General features: G+C 38.6%; 2 protein-coding genes across 3 annotated transcripts in view; one reads left to right on the plus strand and one right to left on the minus strand.

Moving 5' to 3' along the window:
• LOC6651421 (octopamine receptor beta-3R) overlaps positions 1 to 25726 on the minus strand; it is a 46521-nt gene that overhangs the window by 5355 nt on the left and 15440 nt on the right. For both annotated transcript variants that reach the window (XM_023180419.2, XM_002072620.4), the window contains exons 2-5: positions 3602 to 4435; positions 2407 to 2607; positions 262 to 537; positions 21 to 198 (exon numbers count right to left, since the gene is read on the minus strand). In XM_023180419.2, coding sequence (XP_023036187.2) covers positions 21 to 198; positions 262 to 537; positions 2407 to 2607; positions 3602 to 4116 — 1170 coding nt within the window. In that variant the 5' untranslated portion in view covers positions 4117 to 4435. The remainder of the gene's footprint in view (positions 1 to 20; positions 199 to 261; positions 538 to 2406; positions 2608 to 3601; positions 4436 to 25726) is intronic.
• Positions 13935 to 16629, plus strand: LOC6651499 (protein hugin). Its single transcript, XM_002072621.4, has 3 exons — positions 13935 to 14123; positions 15675 to 15984; positions 16100 to 16629. The coding sequence occupies exons 1-3, from the start codon at positions 14037 to 14039 to the stop codon at positions 16300 to 16302; spliced, it is 600 nt and encodes a 199-aa protein (XP_002072657.1). The 5' UTR covers positions 13935 to 14036; the 3' UTR covers positions 16303 to 16629.

Raw genomic sequence — 25726 nt, forward strand, 5'->3', positions numbered from 1 at the left:
CTCGTTTGATTATAACTCACCTCTAAATTGCTCAGTGCACTGTGCGTCTCCTCGCGTGTGGAAGTGGCATTAAGATCGCAGTCACTCGGATGCAGATAGCTCAGGCTTGTGGGCTGTTGGGTGTGACCCATGTGCACACTGTTTAGCAATATGTTGGAGCTAGTGCGGCTCAATGCCTTGCGCTGGCGAACGGCCTCCCTAAGCACCACACCAAAAGGAAGGATAATTAGAAATTGTAATGATTATCATTGTGGTACTCACTTGAAGATGCGCCAGTACATCACTAACATTACGATGCCTGGAATCCAGAAGCTCACAGAACTGGATATGAGGGCGTAGGCCTTATTTACTACGAATGAACATTGGTCCGGATGGAGCGATATTTCGCGTAGATGTTCAGCTGTGGTGTACCATCCCAGAAAAATTGGCGTGAACGAGATCAGGGCAGGCAAGATCCACACATTTGCTAGCATAAAACACACTGTTTTATGTGTCATATTTAATGGATACTCCAGGGGTCGTACAATTGCATAGTATCTAAGTGGCAAAAATATCTAATATCAATATTATGTAATAGTTTTGTTTAGTGTTTACTTGGTTAAGCCTTCAATGAGTTATTCTGACTACCTATTATAGTGGGGCTCGTATTTTTTCTGCCTGGCCTTCACCCTCTACCGCATACAGAGCCATGTATGGTTTCTTACTTTTAATAAATTTTGTTTTTAGCTAAAACGGTACTTAAGCAAAGCCGATTGTTTTCAGCCATATATGTATGTATGTCCTATAAAGTATACATAATATGATATTTACACCTGTTTATTCCCAGCCAAGAGCAGATTAAACAATAAATATCAAAGAAGCAAAGAAGCTTTCTTTCCCTGCAACTCAATTCATTAATACACTAACAAAACATTATTACTCTTTTTACTCCAATTTTTCTTCTTCTTCCATCATTCCCTAAGCAAAACACGGCACGCATACACATACTGTTCATGTAGCGTTGCGTCTGTGTGTGTATGTGTGTGCTCTGTTGATTTTATGATGACGTAGTAGGCAGCAAGCAGCGCTGCCGGCAGCGTTTGAACCGACTTATATTGACTGTAACTTGTGTTCTATTTATCCGATCGGATTGAAATTTTGGGATCTGATGTTTTAGCCAATTCTATCACATTAGTAAATTTCATGGGGATACTCCAATTTTTATGAAAATGTTTCTTCTAGATCTATATGATATAGTGGTCCGATCCCGACAATTTTCATACTTTATTTTTCCTGGGTTATAAGTAGCTCAAATCCCAATAGCTCTTAAGATGGCTGAGTAAAACGCATACGCACAGACGGACGGACATGGCTATATCAACTCGGCCTTTCATGCTGACCAATAATCATTGGTAATTATTGGTATAAGTATATATATTATAATATATATACTTTATGGGGTCGGAAACGTCTCCTTCTGTGCGTTACAAACATCTGACCAGTTCTGTAATACCCTCTGCAAGGGTATACAAATTCAAGATTTTCCTCTGTTGTTTGTTAGAGTTGTAACATGAAAGCTAGACAACCTTGTCAAAATGATTGTCCATTCAGTTTTATTGAGGCACTTTTCGTTCCTTTGCAGTGCTGTCCTTTTTATATTTATATGTGTGAAACGAAGAATTTAGTAGCTAAATAGCATGACTTTTTGAGTCACTGTAAGACTATCCAATTGAAATGTATTCCAACTTTAAGAACTAGAAACATTTTATTGCAAACAAACATGTTATAAAAAAAATGTATCATGAATCCTTTCCATTCAAAAGTAGGTAGATAAGAAGCATTTGAAAGGCGACTCATTAATTCTCTAATTTCCATTCAATTTTGTTGCTTATTTCTCTTTAGTATTTTATGTTCATCGAAAGGTGAGCGAAATACAAATTAATTAAAACAGACAAAAGGCCCAGCTGTAGCGCCACTTCCATTCTCCGCTGACCATTGTATATATATTGTTGTGTAGGCATCGCAGCTGTTGGTGCTTCCGTTCAGGCATAGCATCAATTAACAGCCCGAGGCAGAAACAGAGGGGTGGTACATTCAGCTGCAAATCATTTGGGTCGCATTCATCATACCCAGAGCCATGCCCATGCCGATGCCCATACTATACCCATCCCATACCCATACCTTTACTTGGAGTCACCGGACGGCCTAATGTTTGCTTTTGATATAAACGCGCCTTTCACAGTAATTAATTGTTTCTCATTCGCTATGCGCACAAGGTTTTGTATTGAAAGTGATTTTGCCTAATCCAGCATCGCTGGGCAAGATTAATGGGAGTTTTATTTAAAGAGAAATTGCCACACCCACCACTTCAATACATTCTAAGCAATTTGAGTGAAAATGTGCGAACATTGTTTGCGGCTTACTTACCTATCGACCGATATGCAGCACAAATGCAATATGCTGGCCGTCGAAAAATAAACATCCAGACTGTTGTACACGTTGCACATGAACGGGCCAAACATCCACTTGCCTCCGGACAGCTCTACAGATGCGTTGAACGTCATGGCGCAGAGGGCGACCAACATGTCAGCCATTGCCAGAGAAACAACAAAGTAATTTGTTATTACACTGTGAATGAAACAACAACAAAAACAATAACAAAAAGGGACTCATATTAGGTATATCCATCCCTCTATGTATGTATGCAACCGCCAAGCCGCCAAACCACCAACCGTCATCTAGGATACTCCAGTGTGTTAGAACTAAAAACCATATCAAGCGAATGACTCTGCATCTGTTTACCAAATGCATCAGCTTTCGTTTAGTACATTCCCTGTTCGTTGCCTTGTCCTAGTGCCAGGAGTGAGAGCTTAGCATTACGTTCCATTTCTGCGCTTGGCACCAGGCATAGGGTAGCTCTTACAGCAATTTCCTTGGTTGTCATAAGTCATTCGGCTCGCCAGACACCTGCCATCAGAAGCTTTCGTTCTAGGTTCAAAGTAACTACATTTCATTCAAAGCGCAACATTTCATCCTTATGCAAGGAAACCGTTGACTTAATTTTACTCAATTTTAGCCGTTTTATTAAATTGTAATAATTTTATCATGTCTTGAAGTCATGTATCTAATATAAATTTATCTGCGTCTTTAAGGGTTTAACTAGCTACTGTGGTGGTGCATTTGATCTATGGCAAACATTAAATTCTCTCCACCCACATGCTTTAAAGATGAATTTTAAAAATGTACGTTCTGCTAGAATATTAAAGTATTTGTTTTTCCTTGAAGACGGAATACAAGCTCGTCCCTTCTCTGCATTAACGCTGCACATAAAAATTGCTAGCACTGAATTGTATGCTACAGTTATTTGCACGGCACTCTATATAGATACACAACGTTGCTGTCATTGCTTGTGCAGCGCTAGTGTGTCACATTTAACTTTATATTGTGCTTTATTCCACTTGTCGCTCACGTTAATTAAATTTATAGCGATGCCAGCCTCCATTTCCATCCCCACCTTCAACTCTATCTCTCAAATTCCACCTCCTATGTATGTATATCTGCTGCACTGTTTGTGCTCTTGATTCGTAATTAAATACAAGTGCATGTCAATGTGGGCACTTACCGCAGTTTCCGATTGCGCTGTACAGAGATGATGACCAAAGCGTTGCCCAGAACGGCGGCCAAGATAATTGACGAAAAGATAAATCCCTTGAGTATCAGTAAAGACGTATCCAGCCAACTATCATCGGGGTCTGGCTCAATGAGCACGTTTGTGGTATTGACATTCGGTGTTATGTTTGTGGCAACTGTTGGGAAAAGTTCATGGGCGTCTAAGGACGACTCGTAGTACTCCGAGGATGTAGATGTTATTGAAAGTGAAGCCAACGAGGCATCGTCAAACTGCAATGTTGTTGGTAAAGTAGATGTTCTTGTTGTTGATGCTACTGTAGCTGTTGACAGCAGTAGACTGCTGCTGTTGCTGCTTCTGGCTGTGGAGCCTAGAACTGTGTTATTTGCGGCAAATGTTGGAATCGATTTGTTTTTGCTAAACGTGGTTGTTGCTGAGGCCGTTAAGGTTATGACTAATGCCATTGTTGTATAGCTTAACAAGTTTTCAAAATTCAGCAGTGCGGTCATTTTGACTCATCAGCTTTGTAGCTTCATTTTCACTCACTTCAGCTGGGCTGACAGTTTAAAAAGCCCATAATTGCAATTTGCAAGGCAAACAAGTTTCGACCCGTAGTAGCAACATCATCCCGATCGACTCCTGCCGCACTGGTGGTACACCGACTTCATCAGCATTGACTTTGAGTGTTTGGCCAAAGCTCCATCTCACGATGGCTGTTCACCTTTATCTCTGTCACAGTCGTTGGGGTTCTTCCCCCTTTGCTGTGTGCTCTTTCGTTCTCCTTCTGAAAAGTGTCGCCTGAGCGGCGTTTCAATGCTCCGACACGGACTGCAAATGAATAAATGAATACTTTATGAAATAAACGAAATAAATGCCAGGTTTTCCTATACAAGTTGCGGGAAGTTTGTGATGATGTGAAAGAATTCTTCACGCCACGCAGCCCATAAATCGTTGTGTGTATTGATTGCTTTGCAGAATTCTTTCATCAAATGGAAAAGTAAAATAACAAAACGAATAAAAAACAAACAGAAATAGCAGAGTTACAAGTTAAGTTTGCTTTGTGCCGACGACTTTATACACTCACAGACTCGACACGACTTTCACAAGTATCAAATTACACAAACGAAAACGAAAGCTGAACAGTTTTTGTTGCCTCTGACATTGGTTACTTGTGTTTGTTGGAAACAAACAGTATGAATATTTAAGAGCCTGACAGTGAGTAGCCCGTGTATTATTCATTATGTGATAGCTAAGTCGACGCTGCATTCAAAATCTGAATCTTCATGCACTTGGTATATGATGAACCAAAAATACCTTCAGAAAGCAATACATTTTTTTTTTAGTCGATTAGTTTACAGTATTCTGCGGGTAATGCACTTTCGACCAAAGTTAATCTTCCTCTTGTCAGAGAGTATACATATATTACTTATACGCCATGCGAGCACTTGGCATGCATTTTATTTGAATGCAAAGCAACGTCGTATCCACATTTCTCCAGTGACAGGGCACATGGACAGTCGGACAGACAGAAGCAGGGCTGTCAAGTGTTCACATTTGTGAGTGGGTGATGGGAAAATCTACAATTTGTTTCTTTAAAAGTTCAGATTAAATATAAATAGAGCAATGAAGCTAACCTTATGCATTCTACAAGCTTTAAGATTGATATGGCGTGAAATTGTCTTTGCCAATAGTAAAAAATGTTCAGACGGCAAGGTATCTTATTTTCTTATCAGAGGAACAACCTAATCGTTAGAGAGGTCTAAACATTTCAATACTTTTTGAAGGGTTTCACCATTATTCATGTGGGTTAGTTCGTTCTTCGACTGCTGGCAGTTGGGTTGTTTACTTGGTCCAGTCAAATGCTATCAGCTCCGTGCCCTCTGCCTGCCAAATAATGCTTTCTGTCTCTGTCTTAATGCTTTTAGGTTTATTTGGGATAAAAGCACATCCACTTTTTTTTAAATCAGCATTAATATGGCCGAGACTTATAAATTTCAAGCGCTATTATTTATTGGTCGCTTGACTGGCTAAATCCTTCACTTCACTACGCTCCACTTCAATTCCTGCTTTGCGGCATAATTAATGTCTCCGAGTTGCTCGTTTGGTAAGCAACTTGCGAATGGGGCCCGTTGTCGGAAACTCAATAAAAGCCGTGGTCTTTTCGGCAGTCGAGTTTCGCCTGAGCGCAAACATCAAGTTGTTTCTTGGCTGCCAGGCTGCTTCGTGGGTCAACCCCAAGTGCTCTGGGGTTATTAGGAGCAGACCGTCCCCATCTCCTTCTTCATTCATATTGCTGAACCAACTGAGTGGTCGGACCAGAATTGTGTAGTGCAAACTTCAAAGCGACGCTGCGTACACGAACAGGACTAATTCAATTAAATCCGTTCGCTAGGTCATTGAGCCAGGCCCCTGGCCCATTGAGTGGGCGTTAAAGGGCATTAGCAGAACGTCACTTGGTCGCCTAGCATGGCCAGGATTAGCTAACTGATAAAGTGCACAAGAGCAAATAATTGAACAAATGCTAAATGTAAACATTGTTGGCTTTGGCTTAGTTGTTTGCCATGACAAAATGTTAAGAACCATCGCGTCTTCAGCTTGACTGCGGTAATTGAATATTGAAGATTATTGATTACAATGGAATTTTTCAAGCTCAGTCTTAATTGTGAAAACAGTAAAAGTAAACATAAAGCACAACAGGGAGGGTTTCATGCTTTATATACATATATGAATACAAAAGTTAGCTTCGGACTTTTTTAAGTTTGTATACCTAAACATATTTTAATGTTGCTCTTTCTTATAAAAAGAGAAATATTTTATCCATAAGGGCAAAAAATCGACAGCAAACTTCAACCGGAATAATGCGGCACAAGTATATTAGAATCATGAAATTTTATTATATATTTGTTTGACTATGATTATATTTGTTTAAATTTAATAGAATCTTAGCTAATTGTAATTATTCATCTACTTACTTATCGCAAGATTTCACCCTATGGGTGTATGGTATAAAAATCCTTTGATAGAAAAGAAAAATAGGTTTATTGTCAGTTATATTTGCAATTTCATTCGTGCTGAAAAATGGCTTGAGATATACAGATATTGAGAAATCTCATGGAGATTGCAAATGACGTACCAAAATAAACATACCCCAAGTGTAAGGGAAGCTCGTAGACCATTTAATGTTCTTGATCATTTGTCACTCTTGACATATTTAATGTCTTTATAGTGTAACTAAATTTTTAGGACTATCTAAATAAATAAATAAATCCCCCAAGTATACAAACCGATTCCTGTTCGTCTCCATCTGCCTTTAGTACCCTCACTGCCTGTTGTCGGTCTCATCTATATTAGGTTACTAAATAAATAAATGACCGATTTATAGAGCCCGGGTCTTGTTTATTTTAAAATGAGAAAAGCTACCACGGTTCATGTGGATGTCCTTGCAATGGTATTGATGGATTGATGAGCCTTACCCGCTGCTGGCCACTGGATAGTGCTCCTTTTATTAGAAACATTGCAATCTAACCTTTTTCTATTAATTTTGCTAAATAGCCCTTGAACATTTTATTGTTGGCCCAGTCTTAAGTACCAGCAGAGTAAAATGCTTCATCAGCAGCAACCGACACGAAAAACATACTGTATTTGTTAGTAGTTGGTTAAAAAGGATGACTAGGAAGGGCACTGAAGCAACTAATTTGGTGGAGAAGGACACTGTTTTGGTTTATTTTATGCACATCTGTTAATCAGCATTTAGCTCATTTGAAAAACCACGCAGTATTTCAGCATGAATACTGTGACCATGAAGGTTACATGCAAAATCGTTTGAACTTTTTATATTGATCAAGAATATATATGCTCAAAAGAATTGGAAAAGGCGTTCTTTTCCCATGGTTAAACTAATCTTTAAATATCAAAAAAGCTAACATCGGCTATGCCGTAGTTTATATAACCTTGCAGTCCTTGGCAATAAAAATTTCACATGTTCAAAATTTGTTTTCTTCAACTCAATTCATCAATACACCAAAAAAACATTATTACTCTTTTTACTACAATTTTTTCTTCTTCTTCCCTCATTCCCAAAGCAAAGCAACACACGCATGCACATGCAGTTTATGTAGCGTTGGGGCTGTGTGTGTATGCATGTGCTCTGTTGATTTGATGATGACGTAGTAGACAGCAAGCAGCGCTGCCGGCAGAGCTGGGAGCAGAGCCGATTTTTATATTGACTGTAACTTGTGTTATATTTATCCGATCACATTCAAATTTTGGGATCTGGGGTTTTATTATATTATTTATTTATTTATTTGTACAATGTTAGCTTATAGATAAATCTATAGCTACAGGGAGGACAGCCATAGCTGCTAAGGCCTTCGGCTGGTTCATGTTTAGATATTCATTCTTTTAATATAATTCATACAATTTTCTTAGTCTAGAATATATTATTTTGCTATGCTAGCTTATCTTATAAGAGGTTCATAATATTGGTTAGATTGAGGTATTTTATAATTTCTTTTAGATTTTCAGGGGTTGAGTTGGATAGGAGTGCGATAAGGTTTTGGTTTGGGATATGGTTTCGAAAGCTTTGAAACACCGTGCATGTGTTCAAGATATGTTCAATATTCATAATAGAATCTGTGTTGCAGAATTTACAGTGGTTGGGATTATTTTGAAGGAATCGGTGTTCGTGTGTTAGTCTCGTATGTCCTAGTCGTAGCCTTATAAGTTTTATTTGGGTTTTTCTAGCTATTTGGCAAATTTCTAGTTTTTTAAGATAGTCATCAACATTGTATTTGTTATGTCTGTTTATCTCTTGATACCAGCATGATGTCTGTTGAATTAGTAGTGTATTTAGGTTGGAGAAGTGGTTTTTAATGTGTCTGTTTATGTCTGTTTTGTTATAATTGGGATGCGTAAAGAGGGGTGATATAGTCGCCGTTTTTGCTGCTTCATCAGCAAATTCGTTGCCCTTTATACCAACATGGCTAGGGACCCATAGGAGCATGATTTTAGGCTGTTGTTTGATTAGTGTTTTTCGAATTATGTCTGGGTAATATGTGTTGTTGTTGATATTTTGAATAGCTTCAATTGCTGACAACGAGTCAGAACAGATGCATACTTTGCCTTTTATCTTGGTGGCTATTATGGTTGCATCGAATATGGCAATGATTTCTGCCGAAAATACCGATGAGTATAGTGGCAGAATCCCCAATTTAAGAGTCTTGTTTTCTGTCGTAATTGAATACCCTGTTATACAGTTTTTCAGAGAACCGTCGGTGTATATAAATGTGTGATCGTTAAGCTTAAGCTTAATTTCTGCAAATTGTTTAGTGTAAATTTTATTGCTCGTGTGCCCTTTCTTAAAAACGTTCAAGTGTAGGTCGATTGTATTTGTGTTAATGAACCACGGAGGGTCTGACTTAGGTGTTTTTCCTATTTTGGTTGGTGTAATACCCAAATTGAAGCAAGAATTTATGCATTTTTGTAAGGTGGAATCTCTGTACGCCTTCCTATTATTTTTATTTATTTTATTTATTATTTCTTTAAGTGGGGTGTCGTACGAATTAAGGATTGGGTTAATCACTTTGGTCAATTGCTGTTGCGTTCTGTTTTCAATGGTTGGGATGTTTGCTTCAAAATATAGATTATTTATTGGCGTCGAGCGGAAAGCGCCCAGAGCGACTCGGTCTGTGTGCGGTCTTTATTGGCTTGATTGTTGTCTTGGGGGCCCTACCATAGATCGGAAGGCCATAATCTATTTTTGAGAGGCATATGCTTTTAACTATTTGTACTAATGTGTATGTGTGGCAGTTAAATTTTGGGCTCGAGAGACATTTTAGAATATTAAGGGATTTATTTAACGACTTTTGCAAATTTTTTATGTGGGAATGCCATTTGTACTTGGCACTAAAGGAGAGTCCTAGCAATTTTAGTTCCTTGACGTTTTCTATGGTGGCTGATTGGGACGAGACTTGAGGGTGGCAATTCTGTTTTCTACAAATATGTAGGTGTTTACATTTTGTGAGAGACAGCGATGCCCCCGAAGTTTGGCACCAAGTGTCAATGTTTTCAAATAGATTGTCTAGTTTTATTGTACTTTGTTTTTCTTTATTGAGATCAACTAATATATTGTAGTCGTCTGCGTATGCGGTGAAGTTAATATTTTTGTGCCTTGCTATTAACTCAGAGAGACTATTAAACGCTGTTAGAAACAGTATAACCGATAGTGGTGATCCTTGTGGAATACCGTTCCGAAGAGGCTTGCAATTTGAATAATTTTTATTGACGCACACTCTGATTTGCCTATTGGCCATGAAGTTTTTAATGAATTTTATTATTGTAGGGCCACATTGCCATTTTTTTAATTGATTAATAATGGTGTGGACTCCGACTTTATCAAACGCTTTGGCAAAATCTAACGAGACAAGTGATATGTGTCTTTTTGCTGAAAGGGATCTACTGATCAGAGCGTCTACAAGGAGTAGACAATCGGCAGTTGATCTTCCTTTTTGGAAGCCTAGTTGATGGCTGTTAAGTAGTTTGTTTGTTGTGACAAACCACCATAGCCGCTTTGAAATTATCTTGTCCAGGACTTTTCCGATACATGAGTTTGGGGATATGGGTCTGTATGCTTCTATTGTAGTTTTGTCTTGTCCCGGCTTTAAAACTGGTATTATTGTGCTGATTTTATAAATCTGTGGGATATGTGTTTGTAGGATGCGGTTGAATAGAGTGACGATTCTAGTTTTAAGTGGTGTTGATACATGTTGAATCATGCAGTAATTGATTTTGTCGAAACCTGGTGTATGTCCTTTAAGGCTGTTAAGTGCTGATGCGAATTCTAAGAAGCCTATCTCTTGTTCCATGAATTTGGCAGAGTTGTGTGGTGGGCTATAGGTGTGGGTAGTATTTGTTTTTTGTTTTGCTTCTACAAATGCAGAGGTGAATAGTTGGTCCTCTGATTGTCTAGACCAGTGGTTCGCAAAGGATGTTGCTATTTCTCCTGCGTCCGAATTCAATGTATTTGTGGTCGTGTCCTGCATGCAGTGGATTTGGGAAGATTTGTGGAGTCCGTTAAGTCTTCTTATTTTATTCCATATTGTTTCGGTGGTAGATCTAGGGGAAATGTCAGAGGTAAATTCATGTACACTTCGAGCTTTGCTCTCTCTAATTAATCTACGAAGTTGAGCATTAAGTTTTTTATATCTGATGATATTCTCTGTAGTCATGTCTCGATTAAGGGCTTTCCATGCTAGTATTTTTTTTTCCCTACTGTTAGCTATTTCCTTGTTCCACCAAGGTACGTTGTATTGACGTTTGGGTGGTTTACAGAGGGGGATACTTTTGTATGCGCTTTGTAGGATAATTTTGTTGATGTTACTGGCTTCCTTATTAACATTTGGGGATATTGTTGTTATATTGTTAAGCTCGTCAGTCAGTCTTTCGAATTTATCCCAATTTGCTTGTTTTGTTAAAAATCTTTGTGTGTATCGTGTGTGAGTTTTGTATTGATCGTTCGAGAACATTTTTATGGTGATAGGGAAGTGATCACTTCCTTCGAGAGTGTCGCTGATGCTGAAGTCGCAGTTTATTTTAAGTTCTGCTGAGCAGAATGCAAGGTCTATGTGCGTGAATGTGTTGTGAGTAGAGAAGTGTGTGGGTTGACCATTGTTTAGGATGATATTGTTGTGGTCGTGAATAAATTTGGCTAAAATTTTACCTCTGCGATTGCTAGAAGGTGAGCCCCAGTAACTGTTCCAACTGTTAAAGTCTCCTGTATAAAGGGTTGGGGTGCTTGTATTTGGGAATGCTGTTTCAAGGTCTACCAAAGAAAATTTTTGATTAGGGGGTATATAGGCGGCAACAATATAAAACTTTTTTGCTGAGTGAATTTCGACTGTGATGGCATCAAATGATTGGCCGACGGAAATCAGTTTATGTTGAATTGACTTATGCACTAAAATAGCCACGCCGCCCTTTGATGTGGAGCAGGTAGTGTGGTGCATTGAAAAATTAGTTGGAATTGGAACTTGACTCAAGTTAGTTAGGTGGGTTTCTTGTAAAGAAATTATCTTTGGCTTGAACCGATTTATGAGGATTAAGAGCTCGTTGTAATTGTTTGAATACCCATTGAGGTTCCATTGCAAAATTGTTAGTGTCATGTTAAGTTTATAGAGTGATTAGATGTAGTGCTAGTTTAGATTTAGATCTTAAATTTTGACGTTGTTAGATTTTATGAGAGTTTTCAAAGAATTTGGAGACGGGTTAGTGTTCTTAGACTTAGTCATGCTTCTTGTTATGATACGTTTCGATCTATTAGATATATTATGTGGGAGTATGCTAGGGTTTTTAGACTTGCTGCTTGAATCGGCAATTTATGCAACTTGGCTCTTTGTCGCATATCTCTTCTGTTAAAGTATCAATATGTTCGTCTTGGCTACAATTGTTGCAGGTAGTTTTGTTGTTGCATTTTGCGGCGGTATGGCCCATTCGTAAGCATTTGTTGCATCGCAATGGCTGGGGAATGTATGTGCGTACCTTTACTTTTTCATATCCAATGTAAAGATGCTCTGGTAGATTGTGGAGGGCAAATGTAATAATTACGATGCCAGTTTCAGTAAGTACTCCATATTTTTTTGAAAGAATTTTTTTTATTTCTTGGACTTTTTGATCTTTTAAGTTCTCTAGGATGGTGTCTTCGTCTATACCTCTTAGCTCGTTAGAGTAGATTACGCCTTTAGTAACGTTTAAGGCTTTGTGCTCCTCTACTTTTATTGGGATGTCGTTTGGCATAACATTGAGCTTCAGTAGTTTGCTTGTTTGTGCTGGGTTTTTGGTTTGGACTAAAAGATTACCATCACGAGTTTTTTTGCACAGTTCAACTTCTCCTCCACAGGTATAATCAATTGTTTTTTTTATTATGAAGGGAGAAATGTTTGTCATATTTCCGTTGTCAGTTCGCGAAATGGTTAGAAATTTGCCATCACCAGACGGCGGATGTTTTCTCCAAATGACCGGTGGCTCAGTCATATTGCTGGTTTTGCTGTAAAGCTGCACCGTTACTTTTTGATTCTTACACGTAAACAGTTATGTGTGTCCAAAAATAGATTATGTTGTTTGTTGTTGTTGTATTTTTTCTGACTTTGCTTTGTGCTTTGAGTGTTTATTGTCACCGAAAGTATGCCCTACCGCAATGAGAGTCACAATTCAACTGTTTATTATATTATATTTTATTATATTATATAATATTATCACATATGTAAATTTCATAGCGATACTCCAATTTTTATGAAAATGTTTCTTCTAGAGCTGTATGATATAGTGGTCCGATCCTGATAATAGGAGCAGATCATACTTGATAATAAAAAGCACAGAAAAAAAATTTCAGCCCGATAGCTCTTAAGACGGCTAAGTAAAACGCATACGCACGGACGGACAGACGGACATGGCTATATCGACTCAGCTTCTCATGCTGATCAAGAATATATATACTTTATGGGGTCGGAAACGTCTCCGTTTGTGCGTTACAAACATCTGACCAATTTTTTAATACCCTCTGCAAGGGTATAAAAATATGGCTAGATCAAACAAAACCATCTCTGGCATATTGAAATCCTCTCCTTCACCTTTGTTGATGCTTAGACCCCATGTTGACCAAATGATTTGACAATTGGCTTGAATGCCTAGGTGTCTGACAGCCGATACTCAAATAGACAAACTTTTGAATCTGGGGTGCAAATGAGGATGTAGGATGCGCAGCTGTTTGCAAAGCAAATTGAAGTTAATGCGGCTTTGAAATGGCAGCGACATTTAAACAAGCCAAGAACGGGAGTAGAGAACGGGAATGTGGCATGAAGCCTTTCCAATAACAAGCTCCAGCTAAGTCACAATGTGACGACAACTGTCAACATTTAAATAAGATTGATCGATTGGCATTGGCATTGGGGTTGACATCGGCTTTAACGTGGGCGTTGCCGTTGTCGTTGGGCTTTGCTGGCGTCTGGGTCCTGCCGGATTTCTCACGCGCTTTGATTTGCATAAAAGAGGATAGAAAATCTGCTGATTTGGGCAGCTTCACACTGTGTAGGAACTGGACAAATTGTTGGCACTTCCGTTTTGGCTTTGGCCAGTTGCCCAGTTGACCCGTTGTTTACTGTAGACCAGCAAACTGTGCTGTCTGCAGCCTGTTGCCGATGGGAGTTTGAGTGCATAACAAATCACTTAGCGGCTGTCACTCAATGGCCTAATCATGCTCGCCATGTGAGTCCAGGCAATCTTGGCTATAAAAATTCAGTCCAGCTCACTGGACGCATCAGTTGTTTGATAGCCTCTGCACTCGTCGCGGTCCTTGCTTAAGTAAGACGTCGACTCCAACCAGCAGCAACCAGAGTCGCTCGCAATCGTAAAAGTCAACTCATTCCCTAGCCCAGTTATGTGCAGACCGCGTCTATGCACTTTGGTGCTAATCGCGGCATCTTGTTACGCCCTCGCCATCAGCGGCAATGCCAAGGCCATGCAGGTAATAACCGAGGTGCGGAGAGGGGCACTGGAGTCACTTAATTAGTTTTATTTGCCGAGGAAAGTGCTTCATAACTTGCAGCTATATAATTTATGCCCGCAGCTAAAGTTGAAGCAAAAGCTGTTGTCTCTCAGAGCGACAATTTGGCGAAAGTTAGGTCTGTGTGTTTTTTTTTGCAATTTCCTGGTTGTCATTGCCAATTGCTGCAACGTTAATTAAGTTGTCGCTGTTCGTATTGGTTAAGTAAATTCATTTGCACCCGGGGAAATGTCCTTAATGAGCTGATTACATATGCAGGTGTATGAATTGGTAACTATATGGAAACAAGAAGTGGTTGCCTTCTGTCGCGGTTTCGCAACTAAGTTGCTGACTATTGCAATAATCTCAGTCCCTGTCAAAGGACGCAAAGGACTACAGTGCAAAAACCTGTAATGTGCTTTAGTCTCAATACGAACAAAATCTTGATATTCTGTTAAATTTAACTTGAGAAAAGGATTTTCCTAAAGACTTATTTACGATTCGTACTGACTCGAGTAATACTTTTTTAATAATTTTGTACTCTCCAGTTCAATACCAAATATCTTAAAAATACAATTATATTAACAGAATAACCTATTTTTTCTACGGCCTTTAATAATTATTTGGATCCTCATATTACCGCATTAGTTTGACAAGAAATTGTATATGCCATAAGTATTTTTGACTCCCAAACTGAATTTCTAAAAAAAAGTAAAGCATATTGTTAATACACAAAATGTAATTAAAAATAACCTAGAAACGATTATAAGTTTTATTTTAGTATTGAATCGATACAATTTTGATATATGACTCCCAAAGAAAAAAAATATATTAATGGTTTGTAGTTTCCTGCAGTATTGAATGCCTAATAAATGTAAATGTAAAATCCTATTGGATTTTCATGAGAAACCTCTCATTGCAAAAGTCAATTCGGAAAAATCAGAGATACATAAATCCAATTTGATTTATTTCCCCATATTAAATATAAGAAATTTATGAAATTGAGAGAAATCGTGAGAAATTGTTTAGAATTATTCGCTTGCAGGCAAACTCAAACACAGACACACATATATATCCTGTGTTATGGGCAAACTGCGATTTACAAGTCGATTTAAGCTGTTGGTATTTCAATCTACATTGAGTTGTCTAATCAAGCGGCACACGCTGCCAGCCAGGCTGTAAATTGAAACAATAAAGTGCTTGACTCGCACATTCACGACCATCACCCACCCACATAAACTTGTACACCTACACCAATACAGCAACACACCCACACTCAAACCCACACACATTACGTTGTGTGTGTGTGCACGGCACGTATACGCATAAATAGACAGCGTAAAAATAACTTAACACGTGTCGACAGTTTGAAAGCCGCCAAACCAGATATTGAAGGCTCCACACATCCTTGCAGAAATCCACACTCACGAGTGTTTCAAATGTATATTTTGATGCCTTAATTTTCCACCCTTCTCATTTTGGTTCCTATTCCTGTTGTGCGCTTTGTGTGCTTGGGGCACTTCATTTGTGCAGGGCACAAACAAACTGGATTTGCCAAATCGTATCAGTGGAGAGGGAAGGGGATCATCGTTCGGTACGCCGGCAACAGGAGCACGAGCAGGAGCAGGAGCAGGAGCCCTAGTGCCACAATCTAAGGAAACTCGCCAGAAACGGGCCATGGGCGAGTACAAGGAGTTAGTTGACATTATTGACGAGCTGGAGGAAAATAGTTTGGCTCAGAAGACTCAGAGTGTGGCGGTGCCTCCGCCGCAAACACAGGAATTTGACTTGGATACCATGCCGCCATTGACCTACTACCTGCTGTTGCAAAAGCTCAGGCAATGTAAGTCCCCATCTTGGCTAAGTCGAACCAAATCACGTTCACGTCATCATCTTCATCTTCGTCTACGTCTCTTCTCTATTTTTGCTTTTTTCGATTATCTCGACTGTCTTTCTAGTGCAAAGCAACGGCGAACCCGCTTATCGCGTGCGCACGCCACGCCTTGGCCGTAGCATTGACTTTCAACAATTGCTTGGCGAGGGAGGTGGTGCGGGAGCGGATGAGGCCAGCGGTGGCCAGTTCATGTCGCGCATGATAAAGAAATCGGTGCCATTCAAGCCTCGCCTGGGCAAACGTGCTCTAATGTGCGGCGAGGACTGAGTCACGGCAAGGACACGACCACGAGCCGACAAGCCCTAGGACAAGGTTGAGGACACTTGGTCATTAAGTTATCCATTCGGCTCTGACCCCCAACTCGACCCCGCTCCCACCCATTGCCTAACGAAGCTACGCATATGCTTTTTCTATATCTAGTTATAATCATATTTTTTAGAGGATCTAAGCATGTACATAAACAACCACTATTCATATGTATACTTACATACGAGCATACAAACAAACTTACTTGTAGATATATGAATATTTGAACATACTCTGTAGCCCCAGATATTGAACACGCAAACCAAATAAACAAAATGGCAAAGATTACAGCAGATTTATTGGCCGCAGGAGCAGCAGCAGCAACCACTTCGCTCTTTGTTTATGCATTTTCATTGTTGCAAATGCAAATTAATGAAATTTTCATAAGCTGCGATAAAATGCGTAAATTGAGAATTGTACGGTGGCAGCTGCATGACGTTCGGACGGACAACACGGAACAGGCGGAGTGGTGCTATGATGACCGACAAACATAACCATCATAGGCGTGGCAGTTGCAGCTGTGTTCTGTCATATGTGTATAAAATCTCATATTCCGCGGTCCTACTCGTGTTGGCCAAAAGCTTTTGGTTTCATTCAGCATGATGAAGCATAAAAATTTTCTCTCAACAATTTCCACAATTTTCGTGTTCTGGTTACTTTTGGGAGCTCATGGGAGCTAGTGGGTGAAGGCAACGCACCAACTGAAAAGTCAGAGATGTTTTTATTTTTTTAACCACTCACACAAACATATTTGTTTTAATTGAATTTAACAATTTGAGTTTAACAATATAATGTATACCAAATTCAACATGGTTAGCAGGACCTTATTGTTTCGAATTAATAATGGAAAAAGTACACGAATTTTCGTGTAGCTATGTATTAAAAATTTATATTGAAATTGGTTAAATTCAATTTATGAAATATTTAGTATTTACTATCACTGACAGCAGATCGCACATTTTATTAAATTTACCAGTTGGTGCCGTATTAAATGCATGAATAACTTATTTATGACTTAGTCCTTTTCCATGGACATCGATTTATACCAAAACGAGTTTTTCGTAAATGATGGGACAAGTCCTTGTTATAGATGCGTGTACATTAGGGGTGTTCTTATTTTTAATGAAGTAAGTAAGTCGTCTCGCCGACTTAGGTATACCATACACCAGTAAAGCAAACATTTCAACTTTATTAAACAAATGCATTTTCACATGCTTTTTACAAGCATATCTTAGTATCTCGCTCACTCAATCATACGAGCTCCCTAGCGCCCCCTTATGGAAAAACGTTTATATGCATAACTCGACTGTTTTTTGTCCGATTTTGATCAAATTTGGTATTTTGCTAGATATTAGTATTAAATTTAAGTGTGCCAAATTGCATAAGGTAAAAAAATACGGGAGATATTCAAGTTTTTCAAATTACGGGGGCGGAAAAGGGCGTGGCAAAATTTTTATACATACAAAATGTGTGCATTTACTAAGCGAATATACATACCAAATATGGTGTCTCTAGCTGGAACAGTTTTTGAGATAAACGCTTTTTTTTTAATTGCGTGAGCGGAAAGGGGCGTGGAAAAAATATGAAATAAACTTGATCACTCTACATACTACACGAGTCTACATACCAAATTTGGTGGCTCTAGCTCTTACAGTCTCCGAGATCTAGGTGTTCATACGGACAGACGGACGGACGGACAGACGGACACGGCTAGATCGACTCGGTTGTTGATCCTGATCAAGAATATACTTTGTGGGGTCGGAGATGCTTCCTTCTGCCTGTTACATACATTTTGGCGACTTTAATATACCATTTCACCCTATGGGTGTATGGTATAAAAATTTGAAATTCACCAAGTGCGAGGCAATTTTTTTCCCTTCAAGTCTAAAAAAAAATCTCAAAAAAATTTGGGGCCAATTGGATAATGTTTAACGAGCGCGGAAGTCCCCTAAAGTTTTCAGTGTGATGCTCCCATATAAGCATGCCATACAAATGTCATAAGAGTGAGCGAGACGGCATGCTATGAAATAAATGTAGTACATTGTCAACACTATTGATGTTATATTACAAAAAGAAAAGAAACTTAGAATCAAATGTTTCTTAATTAATGGCTTTAACCTAAATTTTTCTTATTACCAATGACTATGTACATATGTACAAGCATTAATAAGATATCAAAAATTTTAGTAATCTTTAATCGATTTTATCCATTGTTCGGAATGAATATTCTCAAAGGATTTAGTGGCAGACTTGTTTCTGACAAGAAACCGAATAACGCATACATAAACTCATGGTTAAAATAATAAGTAAAGACATAAGACTCCCATCTAGTCCAAAATATTCCAGTCTAGAATTAAAATCGATTAAGATAAAACTTGGTATTTAAGCAATTGATTACCTGGGTGAAATGATAAATATGTTACACCAAGTTGTTAATTTGATCAATTTCGGACAAAAATAGCCGAGTTATGCATTTAAACGTTTTTCAATAAGACCGAAGTTGGCCGTTGGCTGGTGGGAACACTAGGGTGCTCGTATATGCTTGAGTGAGCGAGATACTTAGATATGCTTGTAAAAATTATGTGAAAATGCATTTTTATACCCTTGCAGAGGGTATTATAAAATTGGTCAGATGTTTGTAACGCACAGAAGGAGACGTTTCCGACCCCATAAAGTATATATATTCTTGACCAGCATGAGAAGTTGAGTCGATATAGCCATGTCCGTCTGTCCGTCTGTCCGTCCGTGCGTATGCGTTTTACTCAGCCGTCTTAAGAGCTATCGGGCTCAATTTTTTTTTCTGTGCTTTTTATTATCAAGTATAATCTGCTCCTATTATCAGGATCGGACCACTATATCATATACCTCTAGAAGAAACATTATCATAAAAATTGCAGTATCGCTATGAAATTTACCAATATGATAGTATTAGATATAAACTCTCAGATCCCAAAATTTGATCTGATCGGATAAATAGAACACAAGTTACAGTCTATATAAATCGGTTCAAGCGCTGCCGGCAGCGCTGCTTGCTGCCTACTACGTCATCATCAAATCAACAGAGCACACGCATACACACACAGACGCAACGCTACATGAACCGTATGTGTATGCGTGCCGTGCTTTGCTTAGGGAATGATGGAAGAAGAAGAAAAAATTGTAGTAAAAGGAGTAATAATGTTTTGTTTCTGTATAAGTGAATTGAGTTGCAGGGAAAGAAATTTCAAAAAGGAAAAATATTATTGCCACGGGTATATAAAGTTCGGCAGAACCGAAGTTAGCTTCCTTGATATTTTTAAAAAAATTTGAAATATTTGCTTTACTGGTGTATGGTATACCTAAGTCGGCGAGACGACTTACTTACTTCATTTAAATTGGAATTTTAAATAACTCGTAAATCTTTTAAGATCGTTTATAGGATTAAAGTCCAGAGACTGACTTGGCAGTTGAGAAGCACCATCATTTCTTTTATCCAAACCACATTTTTATACCCGAACAAAAAGAGTCTATTAATTTTGGTCAGAAGTGTGCAACGCATGGAAAGAAGCATCTCCGACCGTATAAAGTATATATGTACATATGTACATATGTACAAATATATATGTATATTCCCGATCAGCACGACGATACGACTTCATATAACAATGTCACAAACGGCAACTCACGAACAGTGTGAACAAGGAATCCGGGAGAAGGAAACTAACCCAATCTTCATTCGTTGAATTTAAAGTATGAACTGATTTTATTAAAAGAATTGTTGTGTATACAAATGAATTCTTAGACTCTAGGCTCCAGACTCGAGGCGACAATTGTTCTTAAAACTGCTTATTATCTAAAAATTGTTTATATTTCATGCTTGCGTGCGTTGGCGACTTGATATTGCGCCGTTTTGGTCTTAAGCTTCTCCACAGAGTGCGGATGCATGTTTGTTTGGTTTTAAACAATACTTGCCATATGAATTTTTATGACTTATTTTGTTTATGTTCCGTTTTGTATATTTCTTTGGTCAATCTGAATTGGTGAAGCCATTTCAGCTGACCACGATATTTAATCTTAAACACAGTGCTTTGCGCCTTGTCAGACCTGATGTTCGGTCAAACAAACATCCTTAAAGATTTGCTTTATCATGGTACAAGTTTTCACCTCGGATTTGACAAAGTTTGACGTTAAGTCAATCCGATTCCCCCAAGAAGCGCTGCATTACGGTTTGCAGTTTTGCGATGGGAAAGAAAAAGTCTCTGGAAGCTCTGGAGGCAATAATGGATACGTAAATGGATGTATACCAATAAAGAGGATGGCTTACACCAGATTTGGAGATAGTAATGGTTTTATCTACTTTAAAATTCATTATGTAGTGTATTCAACTATTGAATAATAGTTTTTAAATTGATTATAAAGGAAGTGTTAATTGCCAATTACTGATTGACGGTTTTTAGCTTGGCTTAACTTAAAATTGACAAATGTTAAAGTCGTTGCCTTCTTATAATAAAAAGTACAAATGTTTAGAAATGTAGCTGACGCAGCTAGTTTTTCTGCCAACTAATTGCAGTGAGCAGAAAGTTTTAGCAACTCATTAGAAAGTCCGCACGTGCCAATTAGATGGCTTAAGAGCGACCAAGCATGTCAGAAGCAGACACCAATCCCAGTCGCAGTTTATGCCAAGTCCAATTATAGGCTCCAATTGGTAAAAGGTTAACAAACATTATGCAGAGGGGTCGCAAACTGAAACTCAAACTTAAGCTAAACTGGATGCAAGACAAATGATGCAGACATCACGTAGACCAGCAAGGATATACATACATTTGGCCTCACACACATACACACATAGGTGAGCATATCAATCGAAATCGTGCTTAAATTGTGCTAATGGCCACATTACACAGACACTCACAGATACACACACTTACGGAAAAACGGAACGAGATATTGAAACATTATAATTGCAAAATGGTAATAAATTTTATTGCTCCATCTCTAGTTTTTAGCACAGGTAGGAGGACTGAATCGCGATCTAGACACGCACAGCAGATAGTGGAGCAGGAGGAACGAAATCGGAGGTTTCTACTGGCATAGGAGTCAGGGCAGGAATTCGGCGTGACAGCCTCCTGGCGTTGGGTAAATTTACACTTGGGTCGTTGCGTAAAGTTAAACTAACTTAACATCAGCTGGCACTGAGACGGCTTCCTGTCTACGTGTTTCCGTCCTTTACCCACATACACACACACACACACACACACACAGAATCATATGCAAAATGATAAGTTGCTCTCGGTAAGTTTCAGGATGGAGTGAGGATGAGAAGCAGAAGGAAAAATCACTTTGCCTGATTAAATGACGCCAGGCAAAGTTAAACCCACATTTTGCATTCTTGGCCAATTCTTGTTGGCCGAAACGGATGCCCCAACTAAAAACCATTACAGTGAATTGTTAAAAATGTTCCCTAATATTGGAGGGCTACCTAAAAGACCGGGACCGACAACTGAAAGCCCTTATTTATTGTATTTAACCAACTTTGATTTAAATTGATGGCCACATTTGCCTGGCACTCACTTAATCAAATTTCACTCAGGGCAACAAAGAGTGCCTGAGAATGCGAGTGTTAATGGGAGGTTCCCCACCCAAAAAATGGCTCCAAATTGGCTTAGAGATTTGTGGCCGCTTTGAAGTATTGCGTGTAGCGGGCTACCTTTATAATGTCAACGTGCTTATCATGAATGGAGTATTAAGTATTAATTAATATTCTCCAGACAGTCAGTATAGTCAATATAGATGACATGCGATTGATAAGCCATCATCATGGATCCTTTCGTCCGAGTTGCTTTAATGATATCTTCATTAGCTCACAATTTAAATTCGAGTAATTAAAGAAAGCTGCTGCTTAGGATTCTTCCTACTTCCTTAAACTACTATGAGCACTATATTGTTGTTAATGTAAACTGAAAACAATTATTGAATTGCCCGAGGCGTTTGAGATCAGAGCAGCAAAAACTCATTAAAAAGTTTCTGTCAAACTCTGTTGAATTGAGCGAATCCTTAAAGGAGCTTTTAATATAAAAAACTTGTGCTTGCTTCCAAATTTTTTTGTTTATTTATTTTTTCGTCTTATTTTATTTTTTCTTTCACATTTACATTTCGGAAAGCCAGCATTAAGGAGTTCTTCTGTTTGCAATTTCCTTAACGCATCGCAAATTTTTGTCAGGTCCTGTGAGTGCATTTCCGAGTAGATGTCAGAAATCCAAATGGCAAATATCCCGACTGAGTTACGGGCCGGCAAAGAGTCAAAGAGCCAAGTTCGTATAGACCTAGGCGCCGTCGCCATCAGCAACTGTGATGAAACTTTAACAAACAAAGTTTCTGCTGTCGTTGCAGGCCTGCAAATTGTACAAATTGCAAATGCAGCAGCCACATTAGCCCGCATTTTCCCCTGACTTTGCCACAATTCAGCAAGGTCGGCATGAACAAAAAAACGATACACACGCATACATACACATATAAAAGGCAGCCAAAAATCAACTGGAAATCGAATTTTTTTGGCAATGGCACTGACCGTGTACCATGTGAATTCGTTGTCCCCCGGCCATTATGGCATTGCCACCATTGTTCTCGCCTGTGTGTCCTTGTGAATGACGTGGCTTGTCGTCACCAGCTACATCATAGCACATCTTGCTTACTCCCCTTACAGTATGCAACACTTTGATATGTTGTCCGTGTGTATGTATGTAGTACATACATACTATGTACGGATGAATGTGTGTGCTACTAGTGACTTGGCAGCTTTCTGTATGGTAAATCTCAATTCGCACATGACTGGCTGGATGGCAATCATTCATCAATTTCGCTACGACATTTTGGCTGATATTGCAAACTTTGGTCTCACTTTGGGTATCCTTGCGGTTGTGTTTGGGAGTTTCTTTAATTACTGTCAATTAGGCAACAACATTGTGTGGCTCGCATTTATTCAGTGGATAAAGCTTTGCATACGTGTGTTGCAGTAATTAAATTACATGCCAACTAAACAACTACCTAGAATAGAAACAGGCAATGAACTAATCATTTAGGGACAGGGGCAGGGCCAGGGACAGACCAAAACCAGTCAATGTCAATGGATATCAATAAAATGGCGCCATAGGTTGCCCTTGAATGCGCGCTAGGAAATTGTTTTCAACTTCGGTAGTTTACTTGGCAGCCATCCTGGCATTTTCTTGCCTGCCATCTGAGTGACAGGTATAGAGACTGATAGACAGACAGAAGGACGGTGGGACAGATGGACAGACAGGCAGACGGACGGGCCAAAGGACTAGGAGGAAAGCAGCGCAATCAGCTGACCGGCGATTCTGTTATAAATATTTCTTCAATTCCATTAGCCGCACTTCTTCAGAAATCAGTTACGTGTGCCGTTTGCTTAAACAACACAACAGAAAAGCACAAATCAACATCGTTACGTCGAGCCTCCTGATAGCCATTAATTGTATTGTCGTGCCCATGAGAGAATTCGGCATTTCCCTTTGGGGGCCATTGCATGCTGGACATGTAAGGAGCGGCTGGGCGGAACGTAATGAAAAAATTAAATCAAAAGGCACGCAAAGTGGAAAAATTAATGTTAGAAACTCACTGCATACAGAGTTGACCTAATGAATTAACGTAAAATCTTGTTTATTAACAATACTAACTTAAGCGCAGTTAAATAGTTAAGAAAAACTTGAAAAACGTTAGAGCTTGAACAAATCTTGTTTATAAGATTAAGGTTTGAAACAACTAATCCTTTGAATTATTAATTGAATTTAAACTCTAATATAGATACGTATAATCTTCAATTCAGCTATACGTAAGTACAAGTGCTTTAATTAAATAAAACTACTTATTCGACATGTACATTTTATTAAATTAAGAGGGTCATTACAGGCTCAAGGGTTGTAAAGTTGTATGGCTTGTCTAGGGCTGAATTATGCGCCTATCAACTGATTTAAGACACCTGGTAAGAGATCCATGGTCGCTATTTGAAACTTGCAATTAAGAAAGCAAATAATTGTTTTGAATGTATTTAAACAACCAATAATTTCTCTCAATCTTCAACCTTAACTGAAATTAAATGATCTAGTGACTTAGACTTATCGTGTGTATTATGGGTAGACATATTTTTCTATTGAAATAACTTATTGAACTGTTCTTTATGTTTAAGTCGATTTAATTATTTCAAATATATATTTAAGTTAAAGATATACTATTTTACATGAAGTGTCTAAGTGTGTATGTGTGTGTGTGTGTGTTGTGATGCGTGTGTGAGTGAGGTCTCTTGCAAAAGCGTGTTGAATGTCAAATTTAATCGCAACTAATGATGAACCTTTCTTGAATGGAAAAAAGTTAAAGCAAAAAAAAAGGAAATATGGAAATACTCAGGTAAACCCAACAAACTCTTACAAGGTTGCGTGATAGTAGTTCATATATGGAGAAACTATGAACAACTATACTAGACCACCAGACCACGCCCACCTGGGATTGACTTTGCAAGGGTGTGTGTGTTTATGTGTGGCATTGAACTTTTACATCAAGGATAACCATTTATATGCAGGTGCCCCTGTCATTTGATCGACGTTCTAAACGGACATTAATAATTGAATGCTCCGCGCTCACACCCATGTCAGTTTCAGGATATCTTTTAGTGTTGAATGCAGTTTGGTCAGTTAATGTGAAATTCGATTGCGAGTAAAATTGGGCAATAATTTCAATATATATCAAATTATAATCAGTTGTTTTTATACATTGACATGTTCGAATTGCTGGCTCAATGGCTCTCTCTCATTTTGGACAAGTTAAACACTGGCAATTACCGATTTAGTTGTTTTTGATTTCACCCACCATCCCCGATACACTCGCATAGAAAAAGAGTATGTCGATTATGGTCAGTGGTTTGCAATTCTTAAATATATACCGAACAATCATCAGATATAGAAGGTGAATGAAATAGTTTATAAAATAAAAAAAGAGCAAGTTTCATGACAATTTGCACGAAATCGCAAGGGCATAGGTACATATATTTATATTACATATGCTCATTTAAATAAGGGTATTTAAAATGGAAGGCAAACGTGGGATGTCGTCGTCCCTTTCTGATTTTTTGTTTTTGCTGCTGTCAGTGATGTCTGGCAATTATGACGTAATCATGATGTTGGCCTTATGTAAATTGACATAGGACTCTTTGGATATTTCACTCTGGACTTTTGGTTAGCACACCATTTGTGACTTTAAACTGCTTCTCTGGGCGTGTGTGTGCGTGCGTGAGCATTATGGCCACTGCGGTTGGCCACTTTGGCTGTCTATTGAAAGTCAGACACTGCCAATAAATGACCTGCGGAAGTGATTAAAGTACCAACTTTAAAGTGCTAAA

This window comes from Drosophila willistoni, chromosome 3R, assembly GCF_018902025.1.
Source record: "Drosophila willistoni isolate 14030-0811.24 chromosome 3R, UCI_dwil_1.1, whole genome shotgun sequence".
Classification (NCBI taxonomy): domain Eukaryota; kingdom Metazoa; phylum Arthropoda; class Insecta; order Diptera; family Drosophilidae; genus Drosophila; species Drosophila willistoni.

Excerpts from the sequence above, each read along its gene's own strand:
- LOC6651499 (XM_002072621.4), top strand. The coding sequence starts at position 14,037 with ATGTGCAGACCGCGTCTATGCACTTTGGTGCTAATCGCGGCATCTTGT. Across the intron at positions 14,124-15,674 it reads GCAATGCCAAGGCCATGCAG|GGCACAAACAAACTGGATTT; the intron begins GTAATAACCGAG and ends TCATTTGTGCAG. Across the intron at positions 15,985-16,099 it reads GTTGCAAAAGCTCAGGCAAT|TGCAAAGCAACGGCGAACCC; the intron begins GTAAGTCCCCAT and ends CTGTCTTTCTAG.